This window comes from Salvelinus fontinalis, chromosome 40, assembly GCF_029448725.1.
Source record: "Salvelinus fontinalis isolate EN_2023a chromosome 40, ASM2944872v1, whole genome shotgun sequence".
Lineage (NCBI taxonomy): Eukaryota > Metazoa > Chordata > Actinopteri > Salmoniformes > Salmonidae > Salvelinus > Salvelinus fontinalis.
Window position 1 is genome coordinate 23,360,326 of NC_074704.1, and position 25,287 is coordinate 23,385,612.

General features: G+C 43.9%; 3 protein-coding genes and 4 non-coding genes across 12 annotated transcripts in view; 5 read left to right on the forward strand and 2 right to left on the reverse strand.

Annotated features, from left to right (window-relative positions):
- LOC129839764 (nucleosome-remodeling factor subunit BPTF-like) overlaps nucleotides 1-4,379 on the forward strand; it is a 49,368-nt gene extending 44,989 nt beyond the window's left edge. For 3 of the 5 annotated variants that reach the window (XM_055907402.1, XM_055907403.1, XM_055907404.1), the window contains exons 31-32: nucleotides 212-398; nucleotides 1,970-4,379. In XM_055907402.1, coding sequence (XP_055763377.1) covers nucleotides 212-398; nucleotides 1,970-2,006 — 224 coding nt within the window. In that variant the 3' untranslated portion in view covers nucleotides 2,007-4,379. The other 2 variants (XR_008757068.1, XM_055907405.1) reach the window with 2 other exon arrangements.
- A 1,448-nt stretch (nucleotides 4,380-5,827) lies between these two features.
- LOC129839501 (UPF0450 protein C17orf58 homolog) lies at nucleotides 5,828-13,712 on the reverse strand. Of its 2 annotated transcripts, none has more exons than XM_055906995.1 (5): nucleotides 13,605-13,712; nucleotides 10,883-11,503; nucleotides 10,380-10,466; nucleotides 9,801-9,992; nucleotides 5,828-9,137 (listed from the first exon to the last, which is right to left on the reverse strand). In XM_055906995.1, exons 1-5 carry the CDS (start codon nucleotides 13,666-13,668, stop codon nucleotides 8,950-8,952), a joined length of 1,152 nt encoding a protein of 383 aa, XP_055762970.1. In that variant the 5' UTR covers nucleotides 13,669-13,712; the 3' UTR covers nucleotides 5,828-8,949. The 2 variants fall into 2 exon arrangements, with proteins under 2 accessions (XP_055762970.1, XP_055762969.1); XM_055906994.1 differs by having other exon boundaries at nucleotides 13,596-13,712.
- A 1,762-nt stretch (nucleotides 13,713-15,474) lies between these two features.
- On the reverse strand, nucleotides 15,475-15,547 carry trnar-ccg (transfer RNA arginine (anticodon CCG)). The gene has a single exon. It is a non-coding gene; the product is annotated as a tRNA-Arg (tRNA).
- A 329-nt stretch (nucleotides 15,548-15,876) lies between these two features.
- LOC129839372 (importin subunit alpha-1-like) lies at nucleotides 15,877-22,251 on the forward strand. Its single transcript, XM_055906775.1, has 10 exons — nucleotides 15,877-16,332; nucleotides 16,418-16,558; nucleotides 17,036-17,124; nucleotides 17,230-17,498; nucleotides 17,879-17,973; nucleotides 19,784-20,047; nucleotides 20,317-20,550; nucleotides 21,143-21,325; nucleotides 21,723-21,872; nucleotides 22,050-22,251. Exons 1-10 carry the CDS (start codon nucleotides 16,267-16,269, stop codon nucleotides 22,137-22,139), a joined length of 1,581 nt encoding a protein of 526 aa, XP_055762750.1. The 5' UTR covers nucleotides 15,877-16,266; the 3' UTR covers nucleotides 22,140-22,251.
- Nucleotides 17,530-17,655, forward strand: LOC129840055 (small nucleolar RNA SNORA71). Its single transcript, XR_008757172.1, has one exon. It is a non-coding gene; the product is annotated as a small nucleolar RNA SNORA71 (small nucleolar RNA).
- Nucleotides 20,095-20,229, forward strand: LOC129840051 (small nucleolar RNA SNORA84). The gene has a single exon (XR_008757168.1). It is a non-coding gene; the product is annotated as a small nucleolar RNA SNORA84 (small nucleolar RNA).
- LOC129840052 (small nucleolar RNA SNORA84) lies at nucleotides 21,480-21,615 on the forward strand. The gene has a single exon (XR_008757169.1). It is a non-coding gene; the product is annotated as a small nucleolar RNA SNORA84 (small nucleolar RNA).
- Nucleotides 22,252-25,287: the final 3,036 nt, after the last annotated feature.

A 25,287-nucleotide genomic window follows, 5' to 3' on the forward strand; every position in this document is an offset into this window, starting at 1 on the left:
CGAAACTAGCGTTGAGCTAGTATTTCTGACGGTCAAGTTGACGTACAAGTGATGTATTGTGCTTTTAGACGCATACTTGATTATCTATCAAACATTTACACCACATAAACTGCAATTTCCTTTTGAAGCGACTCTGCGAGGATGTCGGGGAAGAGTCAACTTGATGATTCCGGAGGTGATTCGTGTTCTTGTCTTCCTCCCTTCTTTCTAGACCTTTCTACGATGGAGGAGCGGTTGCAGAAGCGCCACTACATCAGGCTGACGGAGTTCGTGGCGGACATGACCAAAGTCTTCGACAACTGCCGATACTACAACCCCAGCGACTCGCCGTTCTACCAGTGCGCCGAGGTCCTCGAGAACTTCTTCGTCCAGAAGCTCAAAGGGTTCAAAGCCAGCAGGTAAGACCTCTGACCTCTCCCTTGGCCTCGTCAGTCAACTCTGACATTTTAAACTCTGAGCTCATCGCACCCTTTTTCGCCCTTCTTTCCCCCCCGTCTTCGTCATATCCGCCTGCGCTCCTCCTCCGTCCTCGCCTCTTCTTTGTGCTGTTCTCTTATCCCTCCCTCTCTCGCCCACCCCTTCTTTTAGACATAAGCCCAACTTTAGGATGATTCTGGGAAGTTTGGTGTTTTGAGGTGTTTTTTTGCGTTTTGTGGTGCTTTAGTCTCTGTCTCATCTGCCGTTGTGGTCCAACCTGAAGGGCCTTAGCTGCCACCGAACCACCAGACCGCCAGCCCTTCCACACAGATCTGTCTGTGGTCTGTTGTGTGGAGCCTGTTTGTGTATGCGTGTGGCGCCAGCTTTCTATTGGCATTCACTTTAGAGCTGTGTAGTAGCAATGTCCAATCCATGCTCAATGTCCTTAGCATCCCATCTCCTGTCTTTAGCACGTCGTTTTGCATCTATACCTACTCCCCTGCGTTGTGTGTTTGTGTGCTTATGGTCATGTGCTTCCACCTGCATGTGTTTATGTCATCCATTCTCTCTCCCTCTCTTACAGATTGTGATGTCATAAGTCTGGCCTTGTAGTTGGAATCTGAGCTGGGTGCCGGGGTCACTCTAAAAAAAAAAACATTAGGCTATCCTGGACCTTGCTGTTTTTAATTCTTTAAAACAACGTCAAACTATTTGTAAGAAAGTATATTTACAGTATTTTTAGAAGGAAAGACACTTTAAAAACATTTCTCCATTTGACAATGGCAGCCATGTTGGTCGCAAACAGCAATCAAGGGAAACATCTGTTAGGGCTTTTTTTTTTACATTCATTTCACAGACAACAGATGTTCGATGGAAGTTGAGTTCATTTCTGTTTTATGTCTCAATCTGGTGACTTGTGAGGCACAATATCAAGTATCGAAAAGGTTAGTTGACAACCTCATCGTTGTGATTAGATTTTGCTCAAATGTCGAAACCTATTTCTCACACGTGTAATGTTGCCTTCAAGTCAGTTCCACGTGTGCAGATGACCTATCATTTCATTTAACGGAGTACTTTTATTGTATTGATGAAGTGCAAAGATTGTACCTCCTCTTAGCTGGCCATTTTAAAAAGATTAACAACATTTACCAGTTAGTCTTTTATCTGATTTATTCATGTATAATGTTATTGTTTTATGTGCATATTTTATCCTTTTGTGAAGGAGAATTATATGTTCAAAAGAAAAATGCTAAGATATATAGGTCATAGTATTTTGTGTAGCTTTGCAGTTCATTTCTGGTGAACTCGACTGTCCCACGTTTTACATGGTATGTTCTCACTGTATTTACCAGCCTTCTAGAACATTAAACTAATGTTACACCAACATGGCTGCGCTCTCTGCTCAAACGTCTGACCCCACTGGCATCCAATAAGAGTTTTTGTATTCCCTCATGCATATTTTGTGATTTGTCAAGCTTTTAATTAAAAAACAACAAAAAAAACACGTCAAGCGATCACATCAACTGTTTTCCCTTCTCTCTGCATTCTGTAGGTCTCATAACAACAAACTGCAGTCTACAGCCTCTTAGAATACACAGTCGGCACTCCTTCTAAAGCTTACTGTCAAAATGGCTGCCAATGTGGTTCCCCCCTGAACACTCATACTCCAATGGGGAAGCCAGGCTACTTCTTACCTGTCCCCACACACACCACACCTGTCGGACTTGGGAGTGGGACTCACACCCCCTGTTTAAAACCAGCACACACTCCTCGAAGATCGTAGCCGACGCGTGCTTCAGGCCGAACGGCGTTGGTACCAAACCGGATGAGCCCTCGCCGCTCCTCAACCACCTCTATGGCCGTGGAAAGAGAAGAGACTGGCAGTGGAAGGCGCCATTATCCAAGCCCTTAGTGTTCATGATGGGTGATACCACATCCACAATAAACAGGGGGAGGGAAGCTCAGACTTTCAGTTCACAGCCTGGTTCCTTCCCTTCAAACCACTTCCGATCTGGTGGATGAAATGGAGGGATGGCGGGAGAAAACCCCCCTGAACTCAAGCTAATGGGCTGTTCAAGGGTAGTACGAAACAAGGCAGCAGTAGACTCTTCAAGTTGTTAATTCCTTAACTAATCTCACATCTCTTTTGTATCAGCTATTCTTCCTTCCCTGGGGTCAACTCCCATTTCAGACTGTATGTCTCAAATGTCACCCTATTCCCTATATAGTGCACTACTTTTGACCAGAGCCATATGGGTCTTGGTTCAAAAGTAGTGCTCTATAAAGGGAATAGGGTGCCATTTGGGATGACAACCACTGACATTTTCCAGCTGTCTATGCTTCCTCATCTCATGATCCCTCATTCAAAATGGGTCTAAATAGCACACACACACCTGTCTGGCTGCTTGTGTTTGGAACGAGCTGATCCTAGATCATCGTGAACCCACTTGGTGCCACCTTGAAGATGTATGTGCCCTGACCTCCAAACAGGCCATAGAGAGTCCCAAGTTACCATTTCTATGTAATGTCTCAATGTGGAAATGCTATCCTGTTTGTAAAACCTTGTTTTTTTTTCAGATGTTGAACCTCTGTTTTCCTTTTTCTTTATGTCACCACCTAAAACGGGAATATTGGTGTATATGAAACAACAGCCGACATTGAGAAAACAAGCTCTATTTCTCGCCATGTAGAGGCTTCTCGAACATTTTTAATTGAAGACATTCATCCGATGAAAACAAGAAAAGCTCGCCAAGTCCGTCCACAGGAGAATAACTGAGGATAGACTTGGAGAATGTGAAAACCGTTAAAGGGCATATTTAACTTAAGTGTACTGACCATCCACACCGCAATCCCCCCCCCCCCCCCTCTCTCTCCCCCAATGTTTTGTCAAGAAGGTTGGATCACATGCATCTCTTAACTCATAGGCCCCCTATAAAGGATTAAGTCAAATGCTTTTGAGTTCTCCACTGCATCAAGTCAACATGTTGTGATCTAGAACAGTAAATCAGGAAGTCAACCTTCGTTGAAGAATCTTCATACTAAATTGGGGTTTGTATGAAGATTTCTTTAGGAACTCTTGGCCATTTTGATCATATTTGGAACTCTTCTGTAATAACTGTTGAGGCAGTACTGTTTGTTGGGGGGGGGGGGGTGGTTGGAGTTGTCATTGGTGCTTTTAGTTAATCTCTTAAAGATTGATTTAAGAGCGTGGGGGTTTAGGTTTGAAGAGGGTTTGGGGTAAATTTCATTTCACTTTTGGAAGTGAACTGAAATTTCCATTGGAATTTTAGTTTACTTCCTAAATTGAAATGGAAATAACCGAAACCCTGGTTTGAAGTGCCAACAACTTTTTCGGAGGTGGACTGAGTTGAGAGATGAGGTGACCGAAGTCTGTCTGTCAGTCCTATTCACTGACCTGTTTGCATTTCAAACCATGCACTCCAGTTTATATTCTTACATGCATCGTCCACCATTTTGTATTTCATGTTGTATAATATGGCTGTCAATAAACAAAGAGATTTTAGAGATTTTTATAGCATTAGTACTTTTGTTTTTGACCATCTTAACCAGCAACTAAGCCAACCTGTAGATTCAATAGATATTCTCTGTCTTTTGTCATAGTGGACTCTACATTTAGGTCAAATTGCCCTTTATATTAAAAGTGCTGCATATTGTGTGCATATTGATTTAAAACCGGGTGGGGAATGTTGACTCTTTGAAGAGTTTTCCTTTTTTTTAAAGAACCAACCAGTTCTACACATCTCTTAATAACTTCATCACAATATCTGTTATTTATTCATATCGCTGAAAATATTTCATTTTTTTTAGTAAATGTAAGGGGAAACATAACTGGGGAAAAATACTATATGTTTTTAACAGATTGTGGCAACTCTTACGAGATCCTTTTTTGTACTTGATAGGACATTTCATCCAAGATAATAAAGTCATGTTTTTGACATCAATTGTCCAATGTGCTGTCATCTTTGTTTTTACGTGCTTATGTTGTTATTAATTTGTGTTTAAGGGCCAGGAGTTTTGTCCGGAATGTGTAATATAATGAATATTAAGTAGTTTGTACCTTTTTTCATTCCTTTCCACGGTGGAGTTGGATTAAGTTGCCTCAGACACTGATCTACAGGCAGCTTCCCTGCATGTAATGTTTCAGGTATTTTGGTATTTAGTAGGATCCCCATTAGCCGCTGTGAAAACAGCAGGTACTCTTCCTGGGTTCCACAAAAGATAAGACATTCGGGGAGGATTAGCTGATCCTAGATCTGTGCCTAGAGGCAACTTCTACCCAGACAAGAGCAGGGGATGATGCCTCTGAGGGCAGCACTTATGCCCCCCACACACACACATTGTATTTCCCCTATACAAAGTCGCCTCTGTCATTAAAGAAAAACTCCACCCCAAAACATTTTTTTTTGGGGGGGGGGGGGTATTTGTTTCATTCGTTCATTGTTGATATAGTCCTGTATGATGCATTTTTCATCATATGTTGCAAAATGCATCATATGGGCCAGATTTCTGTATTTTCAAAGTTACATAGCTTGAAAACTTGACTGCTGCCATGCAAAACATTTTGGGACTATATCAACAATGGATTAATGAAAGAAATACCAAAAGATAGTTTGGGTGTAGTTTTCCTTTAACCTTCCCCTCTCACCAAAGACACACACACCCCTCCCTCTCTCCCTTCTTCACACTCCCACTCCACTCCACTCCAAACCCCTAACTGAATCCAGAGCTTTGCATGGACACCAAATGGACTACAGATGACCACAAGTCCCATCAATTCCTCTCTCTCTGGCTTGGGGGCTGGAACTCTCTCGCTCTCTCTGTCACACAGGAAGGAACTAGGATAAATTCCCACCTCGTCCTCCACCCCAACCCCTTATCCCTATTCCTCTCCATAAGGAATGTTGTCCCGCTGTGATGGTAGCCGAGATGCGAGCGAGCTCCCGTTTCCTGCCCGCCTGCATCTGTTCCCTCCAGCTATGTTCCCAGATGGACTTCAAAGCATGGGAACGGCTCGGTAAAAAAATCATTCCCTAGGCCAGACAGCCCCTATTACACCCCAATTATGACCCTGTTTTTGTGCACTTAATCACCAGGGGTTATCATCAGGATTGAAACAGTATTTTTTTTTACTATACAATCCAGTTCAAATCTGTGTGCACCATAACATAGGGATCCTATAATTCACTAGACAGGCTGATGTCATAGACCCTCATAATTCCAGAATGTGTTCATTATGGCAGCCATCTTGGTCAGGAATGAATCCAAAAGTGATTATACATGTCATTCTGTGGTGCCATTCAAGAATGTGTGTTTGCAAGGTTTCGGCTGAGTGTTAGCCCCCACCGATAGCACATGAATAGACCCACAGACCACACCGACACCCAATGAGTAAATAACAAATACATCTTTATTAGTTCCATGTAGTATGAGATGAGATATGTGCACACAGTGCAAACCTTTGGCTTTTCTCTCATTTTAAGTATGAGGATAGTCAAAGATGACAGGCCAGACCAAAAGGTCTGTGGCCTGGATGTCTATCTTATCATCCATTCAAAGTTTTCCCTCAGGAATGGAGAGAGCCCGGGGTCTCTCACTCTCTCCCAGGGTCTCTCTATGTATGTACATACAGTGCCTTCAGGAAATATTCACATCCCTTGACTTTTCCCACATTTTGTTGTGTTACAGCCTGCATTTAAAATGGATTATATTGAGATTTGTCACCGATTTACACACAGTACTCCATAATGTAAACGTGGAATTTTGTTTGTAGAACACTTTTTTAATTATCAAAAAAATGAAAAGCTGAAATGTCTTGAGTCAATAAGTATTCAACCCCTTTGTTATGGCAAGCTTAAATAAGTTCAGGAGTAAAAATGTGCTTAACAAGTCACATAATAAGTTGCATGGACTCATTCAGTGTTCAATAATAGTGGTTAACATGATTTTTGAATGACTACCTCATCTCTGTACCTCACACATAAAATTATCTGTAAAGTCCCCCAGTCGAGTAGTTAATTTCAAGCACAGATTCAAGCACAAAGACCAGGGAGGTTTTTCAGTGTCTCTCAAAGAAGGCCACCGATTGGTAGATGGATAAAATAATAATATCCCTTTGAGCATGGGGAAGTTATTCATTAGGTTTTGGATGGTGTATCAATACACCCAGTCACTACAGAGATTCAGGCGTCCTTCCTAACTCAGTTGCAAGAGAGGAAGAACACTTCAAGGATTTCACCATGAGGCCATTGCTGATTTAAACTTTTTGTCCTGAATAGAAAGCGTTATGTTTGGGTTAAATCCAACACATCACTGAGTACCAGTCTTCATATTTTCAAGCATGGTGGTGGCTGCATCATGTTATGGGTGTGTTTGTCATCGGCAAGGACTCAGGAGTTTTTTTAATGATAAAAAGAAATGGAGTACAGCTAAGCACAGGCAAAATCCTAGAAGAAAAACTGGTTCAGTCTGCTTTCCAACAGACACTGGGAGACAAATTCACCTTTCAGCAGGACAATAACCTAAAACACAAGGCCAAATCTACACTGAAGTTGCTTATCAAGACGACATTGAATGTTCCTAAGTGACCTAGTTACAGTTTTGACGTAAATTGGCTTGAAAACTATGGCAAGACTTGAAAATGCCTTTCTAGCAATGATCAACAACCAACTTGACAGAGCTTGAAGAATAATGGCCAAATATTGTACAATCTAGGTGTGCAAAGCTCTTAGAGACTTACCTACAAAGACTCTGTAATATCTTCCAAAGGTGTTTCTAGCATGTATTGTCTATGGGGAGGTGAATAATTACCTAATAAAGATATTAGTATTTTATTTTTGATAAATTTGTAATAAATGTTCAACTTTTTCTTCCACATTAGAGTATTTTGTGTATATAGTTGACCAAAAATTACAATTAAATCCATTTTAATCGCACTTTGTAACACAAAGTGTGGTAAAAGTCAAGGGGTGTGAATACTTTCTGAAGGCGCTATAACCTTTTCCTTCTTTTTCACCTTCCCTCCTTCCCTTTGCCACTCTCAAATGCCTCCGTTGAGCTTTTGCCCCATCGGATGTGTGTGCATGTTTGCATTTGTGTGTGTGCATGAACAAATAAGGGCCAGAGGTGGCATTCGCTTTCACCCCACCATCTCCAAAGAGAACCGGCAAGGAGAGCCACACTTTTCTGACACCATGTGTCCAGGTGCGCTGGGGATCAGATTCCCGCGATTAGATTTTCAAAAACACTCACTAATACCACCAGGTTCCCTTATGAAGTCTGTTTTCTCCGTTGGATATTTCAAACTGTACACATCTTTAATATTATAAAAATAGGTTTCTTTTAGTCTCTTTTCAACTTTTCCCTCCTCTGGGGTTTGTTGTTGATGCTTTTCCAGTCTTTCATCCTACCCCTCCTCTTCTTTTTCACATACAGTAAAAGTGCATTTCCTGCAATCAAATGACAGGCACAAAACAGTATGAAAATGTGACAGCTTTTCTTACAGGCATAAATAGGAGTTTGCTGATAGTGTATTTAGTCAGTAGGAAGTTCTTTAAAAAGTTTCCTACCAAGTTCCAAAGGGGAAATGTGATTGGATTCTTGCCATTGGAGAAGCACCAGGGTGCAACTAGATCTGAACAGATTGTCTTTCCCATGGATGATTAGGATAACTTGGAATAAGCCAATTGGAGATGTGCGGGTGTGTTCGTGTGTATAGTGGGGCTGGAGTTGGCAGTCTTCCTACCTCAGGGTAAATATGGGCTTCATTCACATGCTCAGACACCATCTTCAAGCGTTGACACGGTTCAACCAAAACATTCAGATGAAAAGTTGTTTTACAACAGATTAGCCAATGAAAATGTCCTCTACCTGAATTATTCCATTGAACCAGAACTCTGGCTTCACTGGCAGAATTTTTAAATCGTAAATTAAACCAATTTGAGAGAGGCACTGATCTGACCGATTCAAGTACCAAACATGAATAAATTATCATTTTAAGTACTATGACATCTTAATAAATGACTAGAGTAGAGATATACTAGAGAGCTTGTCTTTGTTAAGTGTGCCCTCTATCCAACTCTATGCTCATTCACAATAATAAGCGTTGTCCGTGTTTGGCCCGGGTATGCCGTCATAGTAAATAATAATTTGTTCTAACTGACTTACCTAGTTAAAAGGTTTTTAAAAATACATTTAGTAAATCTGATGGGGCAATACTTCAAGCAGAGGTTGAAAGACGAGAACCTTTGATATAGACTCCACTTGTGTCTTCTATCAAAGAGGACGCAAAGCTACAAGGTAAAGACTGTACAGACAGACAAGCAAAAACATTACCACGCAACCTGGATTATGACAAACAGGTGCAGGAGGTCCATGCCGGAAAAAAACAACATATTGGCCTCGTCCACCTACGTCTCTGCTGAAATGCTGTAGGGGTTATAGGTCTCAGTCACTTCATGTTGACGACTGCAATGTCTTTTCCGCCACTGCAGGGGGCGATAGTCTGTTTTGGTTTTACCTACACTTGGAGCGGGTGGCCTCCAGGGCTTTCTGGTGTCTCCTCTTGTTGAAGCGCTTGACGTAGTTGTTGCTACGCAGGAGGCCGTCCCCTGGCTTCAGTTTTCCCCCCAGCAGGGCCAGGAGGTCGTTGGGGAGGTGGCGCCTCCGGTGGTAGATCTGACCCATTACAATGTACCGGCTACCTATAGAATAGCATTGGGGGAAGAGAGGGTGTCAGTGAATTCAGTATTTGGTCTCTCTGCTCAACTGGTAGACATGAGTTCAGTACCATTGACTATACTAGCATACCACATAGCATGGAGAAATGTATTGGGAATCCATTAGAAGTAATATGCTAGTGTTGATATCGGAACGTAGCCATGGTGACACCCTATTCCCTATATCCCTCAAATTCGAATCTGGACCGCAAAGACAGTGCCACTGCTTTTTTTCATTCCTCCCCTCTAAATCAGGGACTGATTTAGACCTGGGACTCCAGGTGGGTGCAATTTATGATCAGGTAGAACAGAAAACCAGCAGTACATCAGATCTCCAGGATTGGACTTGAATACTCCTGCCCTATATGATGCACTACTGTTGTCCAGAGTGCACCATATAGGGCAGGGCTCTCCAACCCTGTTCCTGGAGAGCTACCATAAACCTGTAGGTTTTCACTCCAATCCTAATCTAGCGCACCTGATTGTAATAATTAGCTGGTTGATGAACTGAATCAGGTTAGTTACTGCTGGGGTTGGATTGAAAACCAACAGGAGGGTAGCTCTCCAGGAACAGGGTTGGAGAGCCCTGATTTAGGGGTTAGGGTGCTGTTTGGGATGCATTCATTGGTTCCTTAAGTTGACAGTTACCTAGTTTGATATCAGGACAAGGCTTGCTACATTTGTAGGTGTCCAGGACAAGGAGACGCACTTTGAGAAAGAAGCTGTCTGGAGTGACGTAGAGACGGCTCATCTTGTAGAAGCCATCGCTGCTCACCATCAGTGTGATGAGTCTAATCCCCTTACGCACCACGTCTATGTCGTGAACGACCCCATTGATGGCTGAAATGTCAAAAGGCAAACGGTCAAATGAAAGGAAAGGTCATTGTAACTCTAAAGTGGATAGTAGCACAGAGCACTCATAGGTACAGATCTAGGCTCAACAAAACTGATCCATGATCAGCGGTTTGGGGCAACTTCACCCTGCACCATGGTGAGAAGACTCTACATGACCAATGGGGATGTCTGTCACTCTAGTCTAAACTACAGCATGATTGACAAGTTTCAAATAGACTACACCAGACATTGTGTCATACCCTTATTTTGTCCCCTTTACTTCGTCTTAATGGAAAGATCCCTGGAAGATGGTGGCCAGGCCACCCATCTCACTTTCATACAAATAGTCGAAACCTCGTTCACACACACACACACACACACACACACACTTACCAAATTCACTGTAGCAGTAGTGCTCTCTCTCCTCCTTCTCCTTCCTGCACTCACTCATGCAGACGGCCTCGTGAGTGAAGTCAGACTCTGCGGGAGAGGGAGACAAAGGAAGAGAGAGACGGAGATGAGAAGAAGGAGAGAGAGTGACCGACCGTGCCGTGCCTGCTTGTGTGGAGCCAGACTTCATTCCAGTGTCATTAGAAGGACCAGGGTTGTCATTACAGAACCCAGGCGTCGCATTCCGCAGGAGTGGGATCCACATTCCCCGTCCTCGCCCCTTAATTACTACATCATAAATGATCTCACTTAGGCATATTTTGCATTGATATCATAACCTCTCACTCCGAGACTTCACACAAAGGAACACATTCAATCCGGATGTAGGCAGCAATTTGTGGCTGGAGAGGTAATTAGCTAACTATCCCGAATTCGCAGCAGTCTCGCACTGTCACAACTCACTTTGTACCATACATAGTGTGGGGGTGTACTGTCATTTTCGGTACCTCGTTTCAGAATGTCGAAGTGGTAGAGCAGGCTGGAGGAGCGACGGTTGATGAGCACAGATGAGCGGCTGTTATTCCGGTCGGCGCCGCCGGACTGGTACAGACTGGACTTCCCCCCAGGGCGGTTCTCCTCCGGGTCCAGCTTTCTGGTTGAGGGGTCCCTGCGAGGGGAGGGGGCCGAGTGAGGGTGGCCCCTGGTTCTGGAGTTGGGGTGACTGTCCGGGTCACTCTGTGGGGGGTTGTTGAAGTTGGTGTGGGGGTCCCGGTGAGGGTCCACGTTTACTTTCTGTGTGCGGTTGGTGGCAGCGGTCAGTGGCATTTTGGGAAGCACTAGACTCGCCTCACCGCGGTTCTTCTCGCTGTTGTGCTCAATCAGGCGGTCATTTTTAGGGCCCTTTTTGCTCTTGTTATGGAGGCCGGGGCGAGGGTCACTGTGCTTGGGCCAAACCCCCGAGGGAAGGGGGTGGAGGGCGTACTTGGAGTCCCCGGCTTTGATGCCCTTTTCCAGGAGCTCGTTGATGGGGAGAGAGGGGTCTTTGGCCCCTAGCCTTGTGCTCTGGTTCTGGCCAGGTAAAACACTCTGGCCCTTCTCAGGGGGGGTGCTGATCACGGAGAACAGCTCTGGATAAAGCAGGCAAGGACAATCCAGTTACACCTAGCAGTATATTATAACATCAATGGCCCCTATTTCATACCTCCATCATATAAGGTTATGAGTACAGTTGACTGCTTCTTAATATAAGCAATAGCTTGAGACTATCAATATTTTTTTAACTGTCAGAGCTGGGTAAAAAAAATCATTCCAGTTCTCTGCCCCTTCCACTTGGAATGAACTACAAAAGGGCATGAAATGACGGGAGTTTGTCTCCTTGAATGTGTTTAAAGCTAGGGTAAACCCTTTTTTGGACAATGAAGTGGAGGGCTGTCAATGTTCTGATCCCACGATGCACCACACCTCCCCAAAGTATCTTGCCTGCTTAATCTTTAAAATGTATGCTTTTAAACTGTAATGCTCTGCGTTTTATTATGTTGTAAATGTGTCTGAAACTTTGTGTGGTGATATTTGGCCAGGTCGCTTGTAAAAGAGATATTTCAACTCAATAAGACTAACCTGGTTACTTAAAATAAATAAAGAGTGTGGGCACTAAACTAAAGCATGCAAAATGCACTGCACATATTCTATTAAATTGGGATGTTTTTGTTTTGTTTTATGTATTCACCATATAATCTAATCTACTGATATTACGTAGTCATTTCTAAAGACATTTTCATCCAGACCTTATAAGTACACCTATATAGTTTTACTGTCAGCACACAAGCCAAACACTTAAAGTAAAACATTCACAGGTTAATCAATGTAGCCTCAATGATCAAAATCGACATTATGGGGTGGCGGGTAGCCTAGCTGTTAAACGCGTTGGTCCAGTAATTGAAGAACACTGATTCGAATCCTCGAGCCTACTATGTGAAAAATCTGTTTATGTGCCCTTGAGCGAGGCACTTAACCCTAATTTCTCCTGTAAATCACTCTGGATAAGAGCGTCTACTAAATTACGTAAATTTCTAGTGGCATACTTTGTAATTCGAACTATATCTAACTTCCTGACAACGATAGTTGTAAAAGTAGTCAGATTATGAGAATGTCAATCGTTTTGTTTACTCCAGCTTTATGATATGCACATTTCAGATGATTATATTTCAGCAAAGTAGCCTATACAAAGATTTCATGAGATACGTCCGAGATGTAATTATAGGCTTATATTTGTGAAAGAGAAAATATGATAATAATATGAATGTACTTTAATTCCATACATAAAGTCCTACCATCTAGGAACTCTATATCAGGCAGTGTCAAAGGAATGCCAGAAAAAATGCCAATGACTTCAGCCACCCAAGCCATAGACTGTTCACTCTGTTACCGTCCGGCAAACGGCTCTCAGACCAACAGGCTGCGAGACAGCTTCTGCCCCAAAGCCATAAGACTGCTAAATAGTCAATTATTGGTTCACAAACTCTCTGCACTGACTCAACCCTGCACTGACTGACCCTACGCACACTCGCTAGATGTTAAATACACGCACCATATACACACACTACACTGTCACACAAAACCCTAACATACACTACATACGCACGCACACCAACAAACACACTTTTACACTCATAATTTGCTGCTGCTAATCTTTATTTTACTCTTATTATTATCTATCCGGATGCCTAGTCACTTTACCTTGACTTCATGTGCGTACTGCATCTACCTGAAATACCTCGTACCTCTCTCTGCACATTGAACTGGTAGGCTACTGGTACTCACTGTATATAGCTTCATTCTTGTGCATTTTATTTTAAATCCTCGTGTTAGTTACTATTTTTTAACTCTGCATCATTGGGAAAGTTTCGTAAGCAAGGATTTAGTCATGTCTATTACATCAGTTGTATTCGGCGCAAGTGATAAATAAAATGTCGATTTGATAAGCCAATACATCTTTTTCTTTATTGCACCTCTGATCTGAAGAAAATGTTTCGACTGCTTTATAAATCACCATGTCATCACATTTACAATAGATACAAAAAAAGAAGTGTAAGTGTATTGGTTTTAAAAGCAACTGCTATTTCCTAATGGATCTTCTGATCTACAATAACACTGTCACCATTCTTCTCCTTAAAATGTAAATGTAATTAGACACAGTTGGAAAGCAGGAAGAATTGTTACCTGACTTACCATTGTCCTCCGCTTCAGAAAAAGTAAACGCAAGTACCAGCAGGAGTAGAATAATCACTGTCATCCTGAAAAGTACTATTGGATCAATTTCGAAGTCTGCTGGAGTGTCTCTGAATTCCTGAGGTTTATATGCCTGGAATGGAAGGCGTGTCACTCCGACGCAGAGGTAAACAAAGTGACATCAGAGACACTTCATTCATGAAGCCATAGAGGTCCTATTAAATTCCTAATTCTATGCATGAAACGCCCTTCGGTCTTTAGTAGGCTACTGTGTGTGGGCCCTTTAAAAAAAACGTGGCCCAGACTTTAGCCTTTAATTCCACTAATTACTGATGGTAATGATTATTAGTGATTACGGATTGTGATAGGCTGTCGCATTTGAACAGTCATTTTTAAAAAGTAACATGGTTTTAAAGTTCACAGTTAGCCATTGTTATGTAAATTGCATCTGAAAAGTACCAGTGGCCTGGCTTTGATCCTCAATACAGATTATCCATTATTACCAGATACTTTAGTGCCCGCTCTAACAGGGAAAATAAATGTCTTCAAAAATGGGAGGCAGTCAGGAGGAGGCAGGATCAAGTGGGACAGATTATTGTGTGAACGTTTCCACTAGTTACTTCAGCCACAAAGTCAGAACATGTTTATAATAAATATTAACTAAAAAAAAATTCTGTTTTTGGTCTTAATTTAAGGTTAAGATTAGTCATAAGGTTAGCAGTGTGGTAATGGTTAGGTTTAAAACAACATTTTAAAAAGACACATTTTAGAAATAGTCGTGTTTACGACTTTGTGGCTGTAGTAACTAGTGACGACCAGGCACAACTCCGATATAAAGTGTTTTTTCTCAAAGTTGCCAGGATGTCACGTGTCCTACTTATTTCAGTACACTCGTAACAACGTAATCATTACGAAACGTAAATTCGATCAAATAATCCACACGTAGCAAATAAGGCATTACATTTTTTGTTAACTTAATTCGACACGCTCATTGACCTCCATACAAAAACTTTAAAATGCAACCTGCTGGAGAAGACAGATTTTGTACCCAATTAATTCAATTCAATTCAAAAGGCTTTATTGGCATGGGAAACATACGTTAACATTGCCAAAGCATTGCCTTTGGCTTCGCCTCTTCCTCTCTGCCGGAAATGAGAGCAGGTCCGCTAGATCCATCGCCCAGTCAGACACAGGTGCCGATGTTGTGCCGAAAATCTCCCCCTCTGCCAGACCCCCCCCCCCCCCCCCCCCCCTCGCTTGAACGCGCACACACTCAATTCTTCATTGCTGCGACTTGCTTGCTAGTTGAGATTTCTGCTCTTCACTCCGTTGTCATTTTAGCCTACATTTCACTGATCTTAGTAGCAGGAAGCAAAAAAAAAATGTGTCCTTTAAGGCAGCTGTCAATGATCACGATTTCGGCACAACACCGTACTGCATAGATGGAAACAGAAACGTCTGTGCCTGTTGGGTGAAACACCAGGATAAATACTGTATAGAAATGCGTCAACTAATTGTTTCTGATTTAGTCTGTTTGCCACTGTGAATGTGTAGCCTATACCGGTGAAGGTCATACGCATAGAACCACTGCCCCCTTTTGGACACAATGTCACAAACTTTGAGGCGACGCTTGGATGCTTGCGGTGTTGCAGATTTCAAACATTAGTATTAAAGTCGTGATTAAACCTTATTGCTACGTATGTGATTGATTTGTATGGTACATTTTCGTCGGTCAAGACCCCATAGTTTAATGCAATAACATTTGTAAGAGACAGGTTGGGGTCGGAGTGCATTCCCCGGTTTTATAATCCATGTAGCTATTAACAATCATTTGCTTTCGTTTCATTTCACGTAAAACGGAAGCTAAATGCGACCCAGATGGGACTCGAACCCACAATCCCCAGCTCCGGAGGCTGATGCCTTATCCATTAGGCCACTGGGTCATCACGTTCCCAGTTATTGCAGGCACAGTTTATAGAATTAAAAACATGACGAAAAAGGCGTGTAACGTTCCTTGGAATTGTGTATATTCGGTTTCATGATCAACATATTTACTGCCAGTTTTAGCTAAACTACTGTGCTCTGCGACGTGTCGCAGGCAAATATAGTAAAATTTAGTGAAAAGCTGTAGTGTCGTCTCGCGATAACAGCGCATCACCACTAGCGACTTCTTTCCGACTTTTTCAAAAAGGGGCCAATGAAGAGGTGCTTTGACTCGAATGGGCCAATCACAGATCGAGAGAGCCGGAAATTTAAAGGTGGTCTCACGTTTGACGTCATTGCCAGTAAGAACAAGAACAAGGTGAGGCTGGTGTTCATGCGTTTGTTAGTTGCTGTTTATTTTAATGGTTATAATATAGCAGTTACTGGGTGCATTCGATATAAATGATATGCGTTGATATATTGTTAAATTATTACTGGTTTTCTTGTGTACTGGTTATGATTAAATGGTCAGTTTGCGCGTTTTCAACCGGCCACATGGTGATCTACGTTAGATTATAGTTTGCCGGGCAGCAGGAAAGCGACACTGTCTTCCTATCTAGGAAAACTTTGGGTATTTTATTTAAAACACGCACATAGCTAACATTTAACTTTTCCCCATCCACGTTAGTAATCAATACTACAGTGAAGTCCTCGCCTTGTTCAATAAGAAACGAAAACAATGTCGACAACTGCGAACGACGCCGATCGTATCACCCAATTCAAAAACAAGGGAAAAGATACCAACGTAAGTTGATATCGCCTTTGCTGCCTAATCTTGATTGATTGACACCTAGTTTACAGTATTGGAACTTGACATTGTTTATTTGCAGGAATTGAGGCGCAGAAGAGTCGAGGTCAACGTTGAAATTCGAAAGGCGAAGAAAGATGACCAGCTTCTCAAAAGAAGGAACGTCAGTATCTGCCCAGATGAGCCTACGTCTCCACTCCAAGAGAAGGACCAAAATGCACAGGTATTATTTTATATCCATACTGTAACTACCCTTATTTGAAACTCAGACAGGCAACGGCAAGTTTTGGATTATGACGGTGTACAGGCCATCAACAAAGGGCGAGCAAGCCAAAAATGGACCTCTTCCCAATAGATTGATTTGGCTGTCATGTACTCTATCAGAGGCCTGTTACCTAGCGCTTATATTCGTCACTTTGTTCCATTGACATGCATGTGTAACCGATGTGTAATGGCTAGCTAGCGGGGTGCGGGCTAATAGCGTTTCAATCGATGACGTCACTCGCTCTCAGACTTTGAAGTAAAGGCCGCGGATTTTGTGGCGCGATGGGTAACGATGCTTCGAGGGTGAGTTGTCTGTGTGCAGAGGGTCCCTGGTTCGAGCCCAGGTAGGGGCGATGAGAGGTGGAAGCTATATTCTGTTACACATGCAGATGCTCCACACATGGCATTAATCTGTAATCCTGTCATGTTTCCATAGCCTGCACAGCACTGGACGGTTGAGGAGATTGTGGCTGGCGTAAATAGCCAAAGCCTAGATCATCAGGTGCAGGCTACCCAGGCAGCCAGGTAAATCAGTAAGCGTTTAATTGGAAACTGGTTTTGAGTAATCACTGTTTCTGTTCTGTTGCCTTGTCTGCCCCTAACCATTACTTTCGACATGGCCGTTCACAGGAAGCTGCTGTCCAGAGAGAGGCACCCTCCCATTGATCGTATCATTGGCGCCGGGCTCATCTCAAACTTTGTCAGCTTTCTGGGCCTTGCCGAGTGTCCTCCCATACAGTTCGAGGCGGCCTGGGCCCTGACCAACATCGCCTCTGGCAGCTCGGACCAAACCACCGCAGTGGTGGCCGGAGGAGCAATCCCCGCCTTCATCAGCCTGGTGATGTCCCCGCACCCCCACATCAGCGAGCAGGCTGTCTGGGCCCTGGGAAACATCGCTGGTATGAGAAGGCACACCTTATTTATTATTTTGCCTGTATCGAAAGTGACTATGGCATGACTGTTGCCGTTGTCATTGATAGTACAGGAACAGTGATCTGAAAGCTTTTCCCGTGTTTGTTGGAATAACTTCCTGTCAAACCCTGTGTCTTTCAAACATCTTTGTCTGCGAAACTTGAGTGTGAAACTTCATGTTATTGTTGAACTATAAATTCTGGTAAAGATTATTGCTACCAGGCAGGTAAGAAAATACTACTACTTGAACGTGTGTTAGCTCAATATACCTTTTGCAATAAGCCTTCTTACGCTGTGGTTGTATGCCAGGTCAACTGTCTTCTGTGACCACATTTTTGACTTGGCCTGATTCCTCCCTTTTCCTCAGGTGATGGCTCCATCTACAGGGACTTGGTCATCAAGCACGGCGCAATTGAGCCCCTCCTGACTCTGCTGGCTGCTCCTGACCTGTCTGTGTTCTCTGTAAGCTGTTTACGTATGAGGAAAAGCTCTGGTTTGTTGTGGAATTTGTTAGCAAGTGCTGCAGGAAATTCCACTCGGTCATCAGCTACAGTTGAAGTCGGAAGTTTACTTACCCTTAGGTTGGAGTCATTAAAACTGTTTTTTCAACCACTCCACACATTTCTTGATAACAAACTATAGTTTTGGCAAGTTACTTGGGACATCTACTTTGTGCATGACACAAGTAATTTTTCCTACAATTGTTTACAGACAGATTATTTCACTTATAATTCACTGTATCACAATTCCAGTGGGTCAGAAGTTTACATACACTAAGTTGACTGCCTTTCTAAACAGCTTGGCAAATTCCAGAAAATTATGTCATGTCATTAGAAGCTTCTGATGGGCTAGTTGACATTTCAGTCAATTGGGGGTGTACCTGTGGATGTAATTCAAGGCCTATCTTCTAACCCAGTGCCTCTTTGCTTGACATCATGGGACATTTTTTTTTTTTTTTTATCACCCAAAAATTGTAGACTTCTACAAGTCTGGTTCATCCTTGGGAGCAATTTCCAACTGCCTGAAGGTACCACGTTCATCTGTACAAACACTAGTACGCAAGTATAAACACCACAGGAACACGCAGCCGCCATACCGCTCAGGAAGGAGACGCGCTTTGTCTCCTAGAGATGAACGAAAAGTGCAAATCAATCCCAGAACCACAAAGGACCATGTGAAGATGCTGGAAGAAACGGGTACAAAAGTATCGATATCCACAGTAAAACGAATCCTATATCGACATGACCTGCAAGGCTGCTCAGCAAGGAAGAAGCCGCTGCTCCAAAACCGCCATAAAAAAGCCAGACTACGGTTTGCAACTGCACATGGGGACAGAGTTCGTACTTTTTTGAAAAATGTTTTCTGGTCTGATGAAACAAAAATAGAACCGTTTGGCCATAATGACCATTTATGTTTGGCGAGAAATGGGGAGGCTTGCAAGCCAAAGAACACCATCCCAACTGTGAAGCACAGGGGTGGCAGCATCATGTTGTGGGGTTACTTTGCTGCAAGAGGGACTGGTGCACTTCACAAAATAGATGGCATCATGAGGCAGGAAAATTATGTGGATATATTGAAGCAACATCTCAAGACCTCAATCAGGAGGTTAAAGCTTGGTCGCAAATGGGTCTTCCAAATGGACAATGACCCCAAGCAAACTTCCAAAGTTGTGGAAATGGCTCAAGGACAACAAGGTCATGGTATTGGAGTGGCCATCACAAAGCCCTGACCTCAATCCAATAGAAAATTTGTGGGCAGAACTGGAAAAGGTGAGCAAGGCCTACAAACTAACTCAGTTACACCAGCTCTGTCAGGAGGAATGGGCCAAAATTCACCCAACTTATTGTGGAAGGCTACCCGACACGTTTGACCCAAGTTAAACAATTTAAAGGCAGTGCTACCAAATACTAATTTAGTTTATGTACACTTCTGACCCACTGGGAATGTGATGAAAGATATAAAAGCTGAAATCATTCTCTCCTATTCTAACATTTCACTTTCTTAAAATAAAGTGGGGATCCTAACTGACCTAAGACAGGGAATTTTTACTCGGATTAAATGTCAGGAATTGTGAAACTGAGTTTAAATCTATTTGGCTGAGGTGTAAAACTTCTGACTTCAACTGTATTTATGATGTTGTGCTATATACAGTTGACTGCTTTAGCTTTCTCATCTTGGCTCATTACCTCAATTTGATGCATCTGTAAATCTAAATATAGCTTGTAACGGTGTGGCGTCTTGATCTCTAAAGACATCTCCCTGCTCCCTCTAGTCTGGTTACCTGAGGAACGTGACATGGACCCTGTCCAACCTGTGTCGGAACAAGAACCCTGCGCCGCCATTGGCGGCCGTGCAGCTACTGCTACCCATGCTGGTGCGCCTGCTCCATCACGACGACAAGGAGGTGCTGGCCGACACCTGCTGGGCCGTGTCCTACCTGACAGACGGCCCTAACGAGCGTATCGAGGTGGTAGTGCAGTCCGGCCTGGTGCCCCGCCTCGTCCAGCTGCTCGGCTCCGGGGAGCTCACCATCGTGGTACGTCCCTTTGTCGCGATTGCGAGGCTTTTTTTATACAGTGGTCTGCCTTGTGGTTCCTAGAGACAGCTGGACAGTGCTGATCTGTGGGTTTTGATTGACTGGCAAATATTAATCTCTGTGATTTATGCATGGGAGCTACCACTCCAAGTAGCTTCTATAGCCCGGTTGTTGAGACATTCCAAGTTACTGAGGAAAGCGTGTTGTCACAGATATCAGTCAATTGTGTAACTTGAATCCGAATCCTAATTCCCTCTCTGCGGTCCTAGATTCCCTCCCTGCGGTCGCTGGGTAACATTGTGACTGGCACAGATGAGCAGACACAGTGTGTGTTGAACTCCGGCGCTCTGACAATGTTCCCCGCGCTTCTCCGCCACCACAAGTCCAACATCCAGAAGGAGGCGGCCTGGACCCTGTCCAACGTCACGGCTGGCAAGGACACCCAGATCCAGGAAGTCGTCAATGCCGGCCTCGTGCCACTGCTGGTGGACGTCCTCAAGAAGGTATGACAAGGGTTCGTGGGTTGTTCATTAGGGGGCGAGCCATTCGGGGGCTAGTATGCATCAAGGGCTGATCAACTAGGTTAATTTGTCCTTTTAGGACCTGATCCTAGACGTTTGCTACATGCAGCCCCAGATTTGACCTCCCCGTTTGACTGTTCTTCAGTTTCATGCCTACTGAACTTACGCCTGGTTTATCTTTTGTGCTGCTCCACAAACATCAGCACTCCTTGTCTGAGGGTGCCGACAGCAGAAATGAAAGCTGTGAATGAGTCTATACATGAAGGGAGTCCTGCCCATAGTGATAGAGGCCTCTAGTGGCCAAAATGCTGTGTTAGCATGGGCAGCGCTGTTGAGGGCTTCCACAGTTTGAATGTACTTGACTGGGTGGGATTTCATTGGCTGATTCCTCCTGGTTACCATGTTGGTGTCATGTCCAACTGGGTCATCGGGAATGATCACCCAATCGTGAAGGAAATTTACTATGGTGGATATTGCCTCGACGACCATGCTGTCATAGACACTATAACGGCACAAATACAAAGATGAGTCCTCTAGCTATCTCTTTGACCCTGCCTCATGTCTCTTCAACCAGGGAGACTACAAGACCCAGAAGGAGGTGGTGTGGGCTATCACCAACTACACCAGCGGGGGAACGGTGGAGCAGGTGATACACTTGGTACAGGCCAATGTGCTGGAGCCCCTCCTCAACCTGCTCTCTGCCAAGGACAGCAAGACCATCCTGGTCATTCTGGATGCCATAACCAACATCTTCCTGGTAAGTCAGTTTCTGGTATGTAAGAAGGACCAATGGGTAGGGCTTTTAAGTCTCATGACACAATCAGTGTGAAGGTCAAGAGGTCCCTATTACAACCCATAATTCTATCAGTAACACATTATGGCTAATGAGCACCCTAGAACACTGACAGTTTGCCTAGTGGTTCCTAGAGACAGCTGCACCGTGCTGATCTGTGGGTTTTGATTGACTGGCAAATATTAATCTCTGCGATTTTGTGCATGGGAGCTACCACTCCAAGTATCTCCCATAGCCCGGTTGTTGAGACATTCATGTTTTAGCATTGATCTGCTATTTTCAAATTTGACTTCATTGGTTTAAAATTAGAAATGGATTTGTGTGTGTGTAAAAGCCCATACTAAACGACTCATGCGCTCAGGCAGGAGAGAAGATCGGCGAGGTGGAGAAGCTGTGCTTGATGATCGAGGAGTGTGGCGGCCTGGACAGGATCGAGGCTCTGCAGTCCCACGAGAACGAGATGGTCTACAAGGCATCTCTCAACCTCATTGAGAAGTACTTCTCTGGCGAAGTGAGACCTTTAGCAAGCATTGACTAAGTCCAAATACAGTTATGTCCTCTTTAGCTTGTCTCGTCTCCTTCAGGTCCATTCATGGGTGATGCGGCTGATTGTTATCAAAAGGAGACATTGAACATGAGCATGCAATTCAAACTATTGTTCTGGTGACACCCTCTGTCTTGCTTTCAGGGTGAGGAGGACGAGTCTGTTGCTCCAGAAACCACGACTGACGGCTACGCCTTCCAGATCCCTGAGAACCAAAGCACTTTCAACTTTTAAATGTCCTTGTCTCCTGTCTTTTTTTTCTGTGTACTGTAGTCCCTCCTAACTTCACGAGTGTACAGACATTTCTTTGTTCTATTACAACCTGTAAATAAACTTTATTACAATATATGCTGTCAAATTGGTGGGTTTTTGGTAAGCTTGATGCTTCCAGCACAGAAATTGGGGTTCCTGTAGTCTACACTACATAACATGCACATATTGTACGTGGCAGTGCCCAGCATTCAGTTGTGTATTCCTGGGCTAAATGGTCTAGCACGAACAGCTGTGGGGGGGTGAACACCAGGCAGAGCCATGATTGGCTGATACAGTATGAGGAGTTAAGTCGGATTAAGTTGCGACTTTAACCTCCTGTCATTGAGTACATGCTACTATTATTGATACCCTTGGGAGGACCCACAGCCTGTTCCCCACTGGTGAAGGGGGGGTACATCCCTATTGGTAAAGGCTTGCTCAAATGAAATATCAATGCAATTTACATCTAAAAATACTGTATTATGAAATGCTCACCGTTCAAATACAATGAAAGTCAGTTTCATTTTCATAATGAAAGTTTGCCTCCAGCTGTGGTGCGCTCCTATCCACCCATCTATTTAGTGTCTCATCCCAGACGACCTGTGGAAAATGACAAGCAATCTCCGACCATATCATTCAACCGTTGCCAAACAACCAACTCTGTGCAAAGGTTCTGTGTATTATTCCACTGTTTCTGGACGGTATGACAAACAGAATTCTTATAGATTTGTTGTTGTCAACCGGGAGGTGGTCCTCCTTATCCCCTAAGCCAGGCGTTTCTGCCGGTCTTGGACCTCACAACCAGGGGCTCCACTGTTGGTTTGCTCAGGACCACAGGACATTGAGCTGGTCCGTTGGGTACGACAGGATGTTCAGTCTCGGCGCTGATCTTCCGTTCCTGCCCCAGTATGTTCAAATATCTGCTGTGTGGATCTGTGACCAGTAGTAAAGGACAGAACACCAGCGCAAGTTTCACTCATTTGTTAGTTACTCTCACCTTTCACACCTGCCAGGCCTCTAGACTCACTGCTGTTAAAATAGACTCTTTACTGACCTCTTCCATGTGTGTTGAAGCCTGTTGGGTTAGGTGGGTGACCACAGCGATATCCTGACCATCTTGGCCTTATGAAGGGTTGTGAAGGATAGGTCTGTAATAAACCACACAACCAAAATATGATAGTCAAAAACATATCAATGATATGACACTGTTTCAAGAGTAACTTGAGGATATGCTTGTGTGAAGGTACAGTGCAGTTAAAAACATGACCATCCTGTGTTTGATATATATTTCCACACTATTTTGGAATAATACTGTGAAATTGTGAAAACAATGATGCCATTTTAATTTAAGAGCTGTTTGAAAAGACTGTCAGCGAGTTTTGGGCTGCCGGTAAATTGCTTAATAGACCAATAAAGAGTTCCAAACCTCTGCTAATAACAGTTTTTCCCTCCCCACTCCTAGCAAATTCTTTCTAGAGAAATTGCTCTTTCCTAGGAAAGATTTTGTTTATTTTTGCCCATTTTAATTGAAAACAACCATAGTAAGGTTACCCAGAAATGGATTTGATATTGAGATTAAAAATGGCAGCATTGATGTGCTCCATTGGAAATCCATGTATACTGTATATTGTATACCAATGTAAGGTGTACATGTTCAGTATGTACTCAATCCAAAACTCCCCGGCACGCTCCAGCAGCGAAACAACTTACCCTTCCCATGCCTCAGCGGCCTTGGTCACATCTGTCCATAGACTTTGTAACGGATCTCCCTTTTCTGATGGTTTTACCACTATTCTGGTTGTTGACAGATTCTCTAAATCCTGCTGTTTAATCCATCTCTGGTCTACCTCCCGCTCTCCAGGTCGCTGAGGCACTGTTCCAGCAGGTCTTCCGGCACTATGGCCTTCCGGAGGACATCATTTCTTACCACAGCCACCAATTCAAGTCCCATGTTTGGAAAGCCTTCATTGAGAAGCTGGGGGTCATGGTCCGCCTCACTTTTGGGTACCGGCCTCAGTCTAACGGGCAGGTGGAGAGGATGAACCAGGAGCTGGGGAGATTCCTGAGGGAGTCACTGCCAGGACATGCAGGGGGAGTGGGCCCGATTCCTTCCTTTGGCAGAATACGCCCAGAATTCATTACGACACTCCTCTACTGGGCTGAATCGTTTCCAGTGTGTTCTGGGTTATCAGCCAGCCCTGTCTCCGTGGACTCCGCGCCAGACCGAAGCTCCTGCGGTGGATAAGTGGTTCAGGCGTGCAGAAGAGTTATGGAACGATGCCCACGTGAGACTCCAGCCCGCCATCAGAAGGAGCAAGCGGATTGCCACTGCTCTCCACCAGGAACCTCCTGTTCCGCTTGCCCTGTAAGAAGCTGAGTCCCCAGTTTGTGAGGCCGTTTACGGTCCTGCGGAGGGTCAACGAGGTAACTTACAGATTACAACTCCTCACTAATTACCTGATTTCACCATCTTTTCATGTTTCCCTTCTCAGGCCGGTGGTTCCTGGTCCCCTGGCTGATGCCGTCCCCCACGACACCCCTCCGCTTCCCCTGGACATCGATGGGAGTCGCGTCTATACCGTCAGATCCCTCCCTTACTCCCAACACCATGGGGGTCGGCTCCAGTACCTGGTGGACTGGGAGGGGTACGGTCCAGTAGAGCAGTGTTGGGTTCCGGTGGACGACATTCTAGATCCCAACAACATCTGAGATTTCCACCTTCGCCGTCCGGCCCGCTCCTCGCCCTTGGGGTCGTCGTCCTGCGGCTGGAGCAGTACGTCGGGGGCTGGTAGGGCTAGGCGATATGGCCCAAATATTATATCACGCTATTTAAAAAAAAAAAAGGGCGGTATGACGGTATTTGACTGTATTTTTTGTTTTTGAATAATAAAAGTTCTACATTTGCTAAAGAGTGATCCTAGGGTGGCAACACATACATTCTAAGTCTTTCTCCATTATGATTGTTTTATACTGTTCAATTAAACTTCAACCAAAACTAATTTCAGCACTTTTATCATTACTGCATTTCCTGCACTCATTTGAAGTGGTGGAAAAAGTACCCAACTGTCATACTTGAGTAAAAGTAAAGATACATTAATAGAAAATGACTCAAGTAAAAGTGAAAGTCGTG